Genomic DNA, 11,846 nt, shown 5'->3' with positions numbered 1-11,846 from the left:
TACATTGCTTATGTTTTAGGTATATTGCACTGTTATGATGTACAGTACTAAACATGATAAAAGGCAAAAATAATTGTCAGATTCAAGTGATTAGAAATCAGCGATACAGTATATTTTATTGTTCTCTGTGTATTTTCACCATCCCACAGTAACATTACCTTTAATTTATGTTAATTTATAATATTAAACAATATTATATATAATTTATATTCATCAATTTTATTCACACATTCAGCTAACCATAGATTATGACAGGCACATTATTGTTTGTGACTCCTTATCCATTAAAAACAAATTGAAAATAGGGCTCAGAACATCGATGCGTACACATCTATAGATTATAGCTACCAAGTTTCAGCTCGATCAGTTCACAAATAACAGAGGGGTAGTTATTTTAACTAGTGTACACAAGAAGAAGAAAAAGAAGAAGAAGGACAAAGTGAGTGGTGTTTATACCTCCTGACCTATAACCCCCTCAGGTCGTGCATGTGCACTTTCAGTGTATGAAAAGGCTTATGGGGGATGCCTCAGAAGTCTGTTTAATAGACATTTAAAACAGTCCAAATAGTACAACCCACATGTGCTTTTGCTGCACACTGTGGCAGGCAGTTTGAACTGTGGACGTGACAAGGAGCGGGAGATAGACAGCAGCAGGAAACCATGTCTTTCCTCAACAAAGGAAAACCAGGCCAAAAATGCAAGGAAAGAAAGGAGAGGGAGAGAAGGAGAAATGAATGAAATCAACTGTTTACTCAATCCTTCAGAGGTGAGCTTTAAAACACTCTGCTTTTTAGACAATATATTCATTTGATTGAAATTAACTATGTGCACTCTCGCACTTTTATATGCTGGAACCTTCCTTTTGCAGGTTGAATTCTAATTGGAAATAAAAATCTTTTTTTTTTTAAATGATTTAGAAGACTATATTTTGCTGCAACAAATCTTAAGTAGGTAGACAGAGTCTAATTATTCTATATTTATCTTTTATTAACCAGATAAATATAGCAATATCATTAATATACTTTTACTAGCGCAGAGTAAAAAATATAGGATCTATTAGCATAAAGGCGGATATATATATATATATATATTAGTTATACCCCCCTCCCCACCCAGTATGTCACAAACACAATATTCAATAAACCACTAAAATATAGTAGATTTATAGGATAAAAGCAATGAATATGGAGTCATTAGGTTATTGTGAAGAAAAAAGAAAGCTCATATAATAATGCAAGAATACTAGTATGGTTTACAGGCGGGAAAAATAACGAGACCAAAGGGAGAGAACATATTAATCTGCTGTTTGTATCGAGCTCAACACTGATAGATAACATCTTCACAAACATACAAAATTCAGATCTAACCAATGGAATATTAATAAATAACATCTCCGACCATTTACCAATATTTACAATATTCAACACTGACGACAACATCCACCCAGAAACACACAAACCAATAACATACAAAAGACTGGAAAGAGAAAACTTTAAACAACAGATAAGAACAGAAACGTGGAAGAAGGTTTTTACAAAACAAGATGTGAACATTGCATATGACACATTCACAGACACAATAACTACAATATATGATAAATGCAAACGCATGCAAAAAAAAAATACATTATATAAAAAACATTTTAAAGACAAAACATTGAAAACAGAACTACGATACGAAAAATACAGAAACAAAGTCAACAATCTCCTAAGAGAAAAAGAGAGAAATAATACACTACAACACACAAATTCCTGCATTTAGGGCCTCACTTAAAACACTCCCATATCAAATACAAAAACGTTTCACATACAAACAAACGGCTTATGAACTAAGACATAGTAATGTGTTTATACAAGAAAGGGTTAAATCTAACATTGGAAAATACAGCTATCAACAGCTGGAAGAACCTTGATGTAGAGACAAAAGAAGCTACAAGCTTGACTAGCAACAAGGTGCCTTTCTAATCCTACTTATGCTTAGAAAACTATCTGAAGATATCAAGGTACTTCGAAAGAAGATGAACTTTTCTTTTGAACCGGAGGAACACAAACAACGTCTGGGAATGAAATCTGCAGGGAACAAGGCCGACACGAACAATGATAGAGAGGAGGAGAATAAAGAAAGACAACACTGACTACAGATGAGAATAAATCCTACACAAAAAAGGACAAAAAAAATAAAATAAAAATGACTGAGAATGTTTGACCAGAGAGACAAGCTTTGATGTAAATTTTCTGTGTTCAAAACAGGGGACGTGACTTAGATAAGCAAACTGCTTCTCTCGTCTCCTTTTTCGCCATGTACAGAAATTGTAAATGTGAAAGCGAATGTAACCATGTCGAAAATAAACTGAATAAAAATTTTTTTTTTTAAAACTTACAGAAGGGGCCCAAAATGTGGTGCTACGCCCCTGGTTCCTAATGATATTCTGGATTGATGATGGATGGATTGATAAATTGAAAAGCACTTATCAACCCACCACCTGTCAAACCTTCTAGAATTTCCATCAAATGTAAACTACATACATTTTTCTTTTCTTCTTTTTTTGCACCAGCTTCTTCCAGATCTACAATTTCAAACCAAACTTCCTGCTCATTTCAAAAATGTTATTCTCATGTTTACAAACTGCTAATATTATGACAGTGGAGAACACTGTGGCCTCTCATGTGACAAACATCCCTGAGAACCAGACAGGATTGTCAATTTATGTTCCCTCATACATGGCCGAGGCCTGAAGGTCCAGTCATGTGTGTTTGACCATGGAGATAAAAAAGAGCACTTTATTACTGTCTGCTCCTCTAAGTTATTATACATGTGTGATGTCACTGATGTGATAAATGTTTTGCGTAAGACCCACTACAGTGTGTATTATTAACATCGCTGCTCAGCTGTGTTGATATAATACGTTGGTCAAGGTTGAAACGTCTCTAGCTATGATTTATTATATAAATGCTGCACCAACAGCCATTGGTTAATGGGAACGACTGTAAAAACTTAATTTAATCATACGTCTCATACAGGTAGTAAATATTTATGTCACTATCCATGATCGTAATTTGACAGAATCTCGCACAATGATATAATGATCTAAGTTAGGGGTATATTTTATAATATAATATTTAGGAAGCCTATTACTGTACATCCCTTAGCTTCCTGTGCAGCGTTTGCATGTTCTCCCTGTCTTTGCATGGGGTTTTCTGGAGTAGTGCAACATCTTTTGAGAGGTAGAATAAACTATGGTTAAAGTTTACATGTCTATACAATAAATTATTTCATTATTTTATTTTATTTTGGCATATAATTATTGTACAAATATTATGGTGAGTGGTGAAAACAGTATATAATGATAATTAAAAAAAAAGTCAGCAAAATGATGGTCCATTGTTCTATGAATCTGTGATAACTGCATTTATTTATTTATCTGAATAATATCCACTGTTATCCAGGAAGTTTATTATAATTTGTGCCATAGTATATAGTCATCTTATAGATGTAAATCCTTGTTTTAATTAGAAATAAAATAGATTAAATGTGACCAAAAATGGTGGAAAAGGTGGTAAAATTGTTTAAAAGTTGCAAATTACAGTGGCCAAAAATGGCGAGAAAAGTGGTAAAAAAGGGTTCAAAGTGTCATTATCGAAATTGTGCGGTTGGGGTGTGGAAATTTAAAAAGTATTAGTTTAAACGTGCAAATAATAGGCATGACAAATCTTGAATGTGATTAAATTGGCCTAAATAAGCATGAAATGTGTTGAAAATAGGTTAAAAGTGACAATAATTGGTCAACATATGCAATATTAGGTAGGAAAAGTGGTGGAGAGGGTTTATAAGTGCCGAAAATGTCTTGAAGGTGAAAAAAATGTGCAGAAAAGGCATCGAAAAACGATAGAGGAGTGGCAGAAATGTGAGTATTGTAGCAAAAATGCATTAAAAGGAGCAAAAATATGGCAAGTAAATAGCTTAAAATATGGCAAGTTTGGTGTAGTTGAAGAAAAATGGTTGAAAAAATTAGCAAAAATGGGCTCAAATTGTTCAAAAAATATTCAGAGTTTCTTAGAGGCATCTGGCGACCCACTCCCAGTGTCTCGTGATCCCAAATGGGGTTCTGACCCCAAGATTGAGAACCCCTGGTGTAGAGGAACAATATAGATGAACAATCTGATATCTGATATTTTATCTATTTAAATCACATAAAATAGCACTCAGGAATAAACTGCACCACAAATAAGGTGTCTGAAATCTGAAACTGGATTGTTAAAATAAAGATTACAAACATTTAATCCTGTCTTACTGTGTCTTATCTTATCTTATCTTGGATTGCTGATAGTTTCATCCTCTACTTTTTTTCTTTATTCAGCGGTTGTTTGTGTTGAATCCATCTCTACTAAATCTATAGGAGGAGAAAGACAGCGTGAACAAACACCTTTGCAGGATGCCATAAATTATCCATGCCCTCCTCGTCTCTGAATGGCTGAACAAGCAAATCTCAGCTGGATGGTCGGAACTCAGGTTACCATGGCAACAGTGCATGGGGGGGGGCACCTCCCTGTCTGGGTCTCACTTCCTTGATTGTTCAAATTATATTAGAAGGACCTTTGACTATGAGGATGAAGATCATACACAACCAATGAAATACTTTGATGAAGATGGAAATACATTTTTTTATTAAAAACACACACATGCTCACAAAAAATATCAAAAAATGTAACATTAAAAAACAAAGCAAAAACACAAAGAAGTTTAACATTTTTCTATGCTACATTTTTAAGATACTTCAATTGCTCTTCAAAACTTATAGGTTAGTCGCAAACGTTAAATGCAAGGGTTCAGGACTTACTGTACCTTTTCTATTATAGAGCAGTGGAACAATATGAATATTTAAAACATTTAATTAAAGAAACACCACACAAACATGCACACATTTTTAAAAATACATTATTCCCAGAGGTGAGAATGCAGATTAGACCACGGACATGTGGTACACACACTTTCCCACTCTAAGAACAAATAAATAAATAAATAAATAAATAAAACTGAAATGACACAAACAGATACCAGTACTTTAGGAAGACTGTTGAAACGAGTCTAAAAAAACCACACAAAAAACTAAAGAACATCTGAAAGTATGACAACTAAATTGAATAATAATAATAATAATAATAATAATAATAATAATAATAATAATAATAATACATGAAACTTCAAAAATAAAACACTATAGGGGTAATTCTAAAAATTATGCTGAAAACATAATAAAATTAAAATGGGAAGAATATAATGAATATAAATAAATGAATAAGAATAAACCTGAAATGACACATACAAATACTTAAACTATTCTCAAACAAAAACTAAAGAAAATCTAAAAGTAGGACAGTTAAATTAAATAATAAATAAATAAATAAATAAATAAATAAATAAATAAATAAATAAAAAACCGTTGTGCTTTCCAATGTCGCCACCTACTGGACAGACTTATTTTTGTCACATTTTTGTTTTTTATGCAGAATTTTTTTATTTTTTTATTTATTTATTCTATTTTTTAAATAGGAATATAGCAAATAATAATGTACTACCATTCTGATAAACAGAATTCTTATAGAAAGTTTTTAGCAAAGCTTGGAATGGGGTTTTATCGGATTATACCAACTGCTCACTGCAAATGTTTTGAGAAAGTAGTTTAAACAAAACGTACGAACACCAAATTATTTTCCACAAAAACGTATTCATATGTAGCGTTAAAAGTATCTCGTAAATATAAGTAATGTTTAATCGTTGTTAAAAGAAGAAATAAAAAGTCCACAAAGTGAAGCCACACCCCTCTGTTTCCGTCCACATGGTTCAGTCTGAAGTCAACATGGCGCTGGTTCTCACCAAATTCTGTCGGTCATTACTTCATGAACCCGTCAAACGAGTGTTTTGTGGAGTTTTTCACCCTGGCTTTATTGAAAGTTGTGTAGGAGGTAAGATTATCAGAAAAACAAACTAAATAAACGTATCTATGAAGAAATGCAATCATTTAAGGGTAACCAATAGATATAAACGATTGACACGTGAGTTCGAAAGTCAAAATATTAGCTAGCCACAATAGTGGCTGTTCTCGCAAATAAATGTTTATACTTATACAAAGATTATCTTAATCTACCCTGCAGCTAAAAGACATTTGCTGTCAGAAGATGTCATTAAACTGCAGGACTTTCAGCGGAGAAAGTTGGCTGTGGCTCACCTTGCTACTGGAACTGAAGGTAATTTATCATCTTATTGCCATTTATTCTGCCTCAATACACAATGTAAAAAAAAAAGGTATATATATATATATATAAACGAGGGAAAGTAAAATAATATTTATAATTTCAACATGAAGTTGAAAATAATCTGTTTTCTGAATAATTTATTTATTTTTCTTAGTTTTTCACGTTTTTTAGATGCGTTTTTATTTTTTAAGGGTTTTTTGGGCACATTTTATTCGGTTTTTCATGCAACTTTTCTTTCTGTTTTTTGGGCTAATTGTTCGGTTATTTTTTTCAGACAGTTTTTTTCTGTTTCCCCTGTTTTTCTGTTTATTTTATTTTTATTTTTTTCTGACGGCATTTGTAACAAAAGAACCATTTATTTCCTTATTGAGAGCAAAACAAAAATAATTTCCAAGTGAGTGCAATAAGCTTCCGTAAAATTATCACAATATGAGATACTAATAATTTTTCATTATTATTTTACTTTTCCTAGTGTTCTTTTTTTTTAGGCTTCCTTAATAAGCAGCACATTTTCACTAATTGTGCAATTCAACAGGAAACTTTATCGAGCTATTCCATCAGAAGCTGCAAAGGAAAGAGCTGATACTGAGAGATGAGTTAAAGCTTCTCCTTCATCTGTGCCAGTCTGCAGATGACATGATGATAGCGAGAGATGCTATCCAAAGGTACAGTACATGACCGTCCCTGACACATGGTTGTATGATTCATAGAGCATGCCCTGCATTGCGTAGAACAGGGGTTCTCAACCTTGGGGTCCCCAGATGCCTTCAAGAAGCTAAGAAATATTTTTTTTTAACAATTTGGGCCCATTTTTGCTTATTTTTATGCTTTTTCTGCAACTTCACCAAACTTGGCATATTTTACCCTATTTTCATTACTTTTTCTCACCATATTTTTCTCCTTTTAATGGATTTTTGTTACATTACTCCCATTTCACCATCAAATTTCAATACCTTTTCTGCACATTTTTTCCACTTTCAAGACATTTTCAGCACTTATAAACCCTTTCCACCACATTTCCCACCTAATGTCACCTATGTTGACCTATTATTGTCATTTTTAACCTCTTCACCATATTTCATGCTTATCTTTTGCCAGTTCAACCACATTCATGATTGTCATGCCCATTAATTGCCATTTTAAATGAATTATTCCTACTTTTTAAATTTCATTACCCCAACCCCTCCCTATTTCTGCCACTTTAAAGCCAAAATTGACACTTTAACTGTTACTTTTTGTTTCCATTTTGGCCACTCTAATTTCCAACTTTTAACTAATCTCTGTGGTTTTTAAAATCCAATTTTTCCACCATTTTTGGTCAGTTTACACCTGTTTTATTTCTGATTAAAACAAGGATTTACATATTTAAGATGACTATATACGATGGCACAAATAATAATAATCTTCCTGGATAACAGTGGATATTAATCAGATAAATACATGTGGTTATCACAGATTCATAGAACAATGGACCATCATTTTTGCTGACTTTATGAAAAGCTCTCCCCTTTATTCCCCTCTATAGACATCCCTGTCTCCAGAAATCATAAACATACAGTCAGCATCTACATTCCTCCAACACTGGTGTAAACTTTAGCTTAGTTTAAGAACAGATGTTTGAGACATAACTCAATTATTTCCATGAATACATCACAAAGTTTAAAGCAAAAAGTTTGGGAACTAATGATACAAAAAGATTGCAGTTGAGTTTAGTAGTTGCTTTTATTTATTTTAATAAATTACTTTTAAAGTGCTACTTTGCCCCTTGATAAATAAGATTTGAAATAACAAATATCTGAGCGTTATTTGTTTTTTTTTTTTCCCCTAAGGTATCACATGGAGAACTGTAACTTGCTGTATGGAGATTTTAAATTTGGTCCTCTCTTCATGCGTCTGTGTTATGAGCTGGGTTTGGAGGACATGGCTGCTAATACACTGGCAGATGATGTAAGAAGAAGAAGAAGCTTTTTTTAATTTAAATGTCAACATCATCCCATAGCATAAGAAAAAAAGACAAATAATTTTCCTTTGTACGCAGAATCTGAAAGGCTTTTTCATCGACACGACTTCTTTCAACATTGCCATTGACATGTTGTTTATAAAGGGTTTGTATGAAGGTAAGAAACAGAATTACCCATTGCTCTATAACATTAGCTTCACACATTAATTCTTCTTATTTCCTGTTTCCAGAGGCTTTGGAGGTAGTGAAAACCATGAGAAACCAAAGTGTACCGTTTAATAAAGAAACTGTTATGCTCGCGACTGCTACCTGCTATAAGCTGGTGATTTAAAACATGGTTATTTCAGTTTTTCTTGTCATGGTTTAGGCTGGTTTTGACTTCCTGCTTGTGTGTGTGTTGGTCAGGATTCTGCAGAGTCGTATCGGATCAGCTCAATTCTGATAGAAGAAGAACAAACCAGAGGGAACTTCATCTCCAGACTCTGTTACTGCTTTGCTGTGGCATTAGCTTTACGACGGGTATGTTATCTACTCTTATCTCGTCCTGCCTCCTCTGGTCATGACATTGTTCCACTTTTTAGGATTTTAAAGTTGACCTTTGAATCGCTTCTTTAACTAGCATCCCCTATATATCCGTTTCTGACCAATAACTACTAGGGATGTAAGGATATACTGTATATAACAATTTATCCTTAATTGGCTAAAAATTGATGCAAACAAAGGGGGATTCAAATGGATACAGAGCAGTATGTGCTTCAATGTTCTGAATAAACAATACCAGGTGCTGTGACTGTTTTAGCGTCACTAAATTTAACTTAACTTTGGTTCGAGCAAATAATTCTGTATTAGTTTGACGTCAGAGCAGGTGTGGCAGAGTTTTTGCTTTGAGGTCGGAAAATTAAAAAAGTGAAAAGATAACAGTAAGAACAAAGACTGTATGTCCACGCGTGCACATGCACGCGCACACACACATTATTCATTAAGAGAAATATGTACATTCCAAGCCTGGAACATAAGCTGCCCATAAAAATAAATACATTCACCTTTATTTTTTCATTGTACATGTTTTTTAAATATATATGTTTGTGTATATATATATATTAGATTAACTTTGCATGGTGATAAATGAAGAAATAAGCATTTTATTTTTGGTTTATGAGTTCAAACAGTTTATAAGAAGGTTGTAAGAAATTGTCAATATAAATAAAAAATAAGAATCTGTATTTTGACTAAACTGATTTTTTTCCTCCCAAATATGATCTCTATGTATTCAAATTGAAAGGAGTTAAGTGCATCTTTACATCCCAATCTTTGATTTGAAGTTTTTTTTTCTTTTAAATTTGGATCCAAATCCAATCGTTGGTTGCTTCTATCCTTACACTCCTAGATTTTGTTGAACAATAAATACAGATTCTCTCAAAGTCTTGCTTTGTATCAGAGTTTGTCGTCTAAACTGAACTTTTGTGTGCTACCATTTGAGGAACTCCCCTTCTTTTGTCACTCCATTTTGAAAGTTCACCTTTGTGAATATTTCTTTGTTTCCAGTCTTGTTTGGTAACTTTTATTTATTTAACAGTTTTTGACATAATTGTGATTCTATTGCTTGTGTCAAAGCTTAGTCTTGTGTGTTTTTCTGTTGTTTTTTTTTTCTCCCCAGAATGACTTGAAAAAGGCCCAGTCAGTCTTTGGACAGATCATGAGCACAGAAAGCATTATATGCCAGAATTTGAAGGTAAAAATACATCTTTTTCAACATCATTTCACAACAGTAATCTTTGCTTTTTGTGACTCCATAATGTTTTTTTTCTTATTTTCTTGTGTTTAAGGTGATTCTATTAGTGATGTCAGGAGATGTTGAAGATGCCATTTCTGTCCTGTCGTCTGCAATGTCAACGAAGACTCCTGATTTTGTGAAAAAGACAGAATTTTCACAGGAAGTGGTAAGAGAAAGTTAGATTCTGTAATACTAACTTTCAACAAATTGTCATCATCCTTGTGTTCCACTTCCTAAAAGTTTTATTTTCCATTTTGATAATAAAATTCTGCCAAAGTAAAAAAAAATCACAATCTTAAAATGGGATAAAAGACAGATTTTTATTCCAGCGACTTCATTTTGTCTTCTTTTTAAAATTTATTTATTTATATAGCGCAAATTACAACAATAGTCATCTCAAACTGCTTATCAAAACATAAAATTCTTAAAAAATAAAACCCAACAAATCCACATGAACATGAAATAATCTGTTTAGGTTTCATGACATTTCTCCTGACATGTTTCAAATGCCAACTGTCAGTCTTCCTCAGAGGCATCTACTGATTGTTTTAATGTGTTCTTAGGAGGTTGGCCATGCTCAGAAAAAACTTATAGGGACACATCAAAGCAATCAGTAGATGCCTCTGAGGAAAACTTACAGTTGGCAGTCGAAACATGTCAGGACATCAAAGTAAAATTTCCTGAGAAAATGAAGAAATGAAACCATAACATATTAAGAGACAGATTTGTTCATCCATTTCATCCCGTGATTTAATCATTTTTAAAATTTGATTCCAGGTGGATTTGCTTTTATTGCGGAGTGATGGCAAACCAACCCAAGGGAAAGTGGAGCAAACGGTGGCTCTGCTGAACCAGAATGGTCAGGTGACCCAGCAGACCCTGGATGACCTGCTTTGCCGCACCCCCACAGGAAGAAGGAAACAAGCACCAATGAAGATGGGGGAGAGGAGGATCAGTCGGAGAACAGGACAGCCACTGCAGACATTTTTGATTTCAGAGTGAAACTGAGGATTTCCTTCCTAAAAGTATCTGCTGTTATTTGAACTGTTGACCCTATGGTTGTAAACATCTGAGGGAGGTCAGGACATTAGCTGCTAAAATAAATATTGAGCCATGGTATTTCCTGAATGAATGGAGGTTTGAAGGACTGATTTTTTTTTTTTTTTTTAATGTCTATTCACATTATCTTCCCATCAGATTTACATGAAACGTTCAGTTCAGGTGTGCAGGAGGAGGTAGAATTTACAAATATGTTGGGCATGAGTCGTCTTGGTTTTTGGTCATTGATTAAAAACCTGTTTTGTTTTTTAATGGACGCCTGTAGTCTACTACTAGTGCTATCACATGGTGGAAGATGGGAGACAACTAACAAATGGTGTTAAATGATTAAGGTTATTATACATTTAGGAAATTTGTGTGTGTGTGAGATTGAGGAAATAAAGTTTAACCAGTGTTGTAGTCCTTAACTTTTGCTTGTTCTTCCCCTTGTCTGGAGATCAAAAATCAGTGTTAAAAATATTATTTTCACAACATTTCATAGTTCATATCATCACTGCCTCTTTCTGCATTGGGTTTAGGTGGGTGCTTGTTTAATTACTTTTTTTTAAATTATAGTATATACTGTTGTCTAATAGAATTTAGTCGTTTTTCTGAATGAACTATTGCCATTTGTTCTTATATAACTACGTTTGTTGTACTCATATTTATTTTTGACAATTATTAACTAGAATAGAATAGAAAACACCTTTATTCATCCCCAGAAGAAGAAATTGGCTTGTTGCAGCAACACAATAAAAAAAAGAGCAGAAAGTAAGAAACGCAACAATAAATACCAAAGTTAGATAATGGTGCAAAAGGG

General features: G+C 33.3%; 1 protein-coding gene across 2 annotated transcripts; it reads left to right on the top strand.

The window, feature by feature from the left end:
- The first annotated feature begins 5,836 nt into the window (after positions 1-5,836).
- On the top strand, positions 5,837-11,416 carry ptcd2 (pentatricopeptide repeat domain 2). Of its 2 annotated transcripts, none has more exons than XM_028463101.1 (10): positions 5,837-5,963; positions 6,153-6,245; positions 6,790-6,919; positions 8,084-8,201; positions 8,293-8,371; positions 8,445-8,536; positions 8,620-8,733; positions 9,872-9,946; positions 10,041-10,154; positions 10,766-11,416. In XM_028463101.1, exons 1-10 carry the CDS (start codon positions 5,837-5,839, stop codon positions 10,988-10,990), a joined length of 1,167 nt encoding a protein of 388 aa, XP_028318902.1. In that variant the 3' UTR covers positions 10,991-11,416. The 2 variants fall into 2 exon arrangements, with proteins under 2 accessions (XP_028318902.1, XP_028318903.1); XM_028463102.1 differs by having other exon boundaries at positions 5,945-6,053.
- Positions 11,417-11,846: the final 430 nt, after the last annotated feature.

The sequence above is a fragment of the Gouania willdenowi genome, chromosome 12 (assembly GCF_900634775.1).
Source record: "Gouania willdenowi chromosome 12, fGouWil2.1, whole genome shotgun sequence".
NCBI classification, from domain to species: Eukaryota; Metazoa; Chordata; class Actinopteri; order Blenniiformes; family Gobiesocidae; genus Gouania; species Gouania willdenowi.
Note: the sequence above shows the minus strand (reverse complement) of the source record. Positions and strands in the feature narration are given on the sequence as shown.

Coding starts and splice junctions, on each gene's coding strand:
- ptcd2 (XM_028463101.1), top strand. CDS start 5,837: ATGGTTCAGTCTGAAGTCAACATGGCGCTGGTTCTCACCAAATTCTGT. Junction 6,246..6,789: donor CCTTGCTACTGGAACTGAAG/GTAATTTATCAT, acceptor GCAATTCAACAG/GAAACTTTATCGAGCTATTC. Junction 8,202..8,292: donor CTAATACACTGGCAGATGAT/GTAAGAAGAAGA, acceptor CTTTGTACGCAG/AATCTGAAAGGCTTTTTCAT.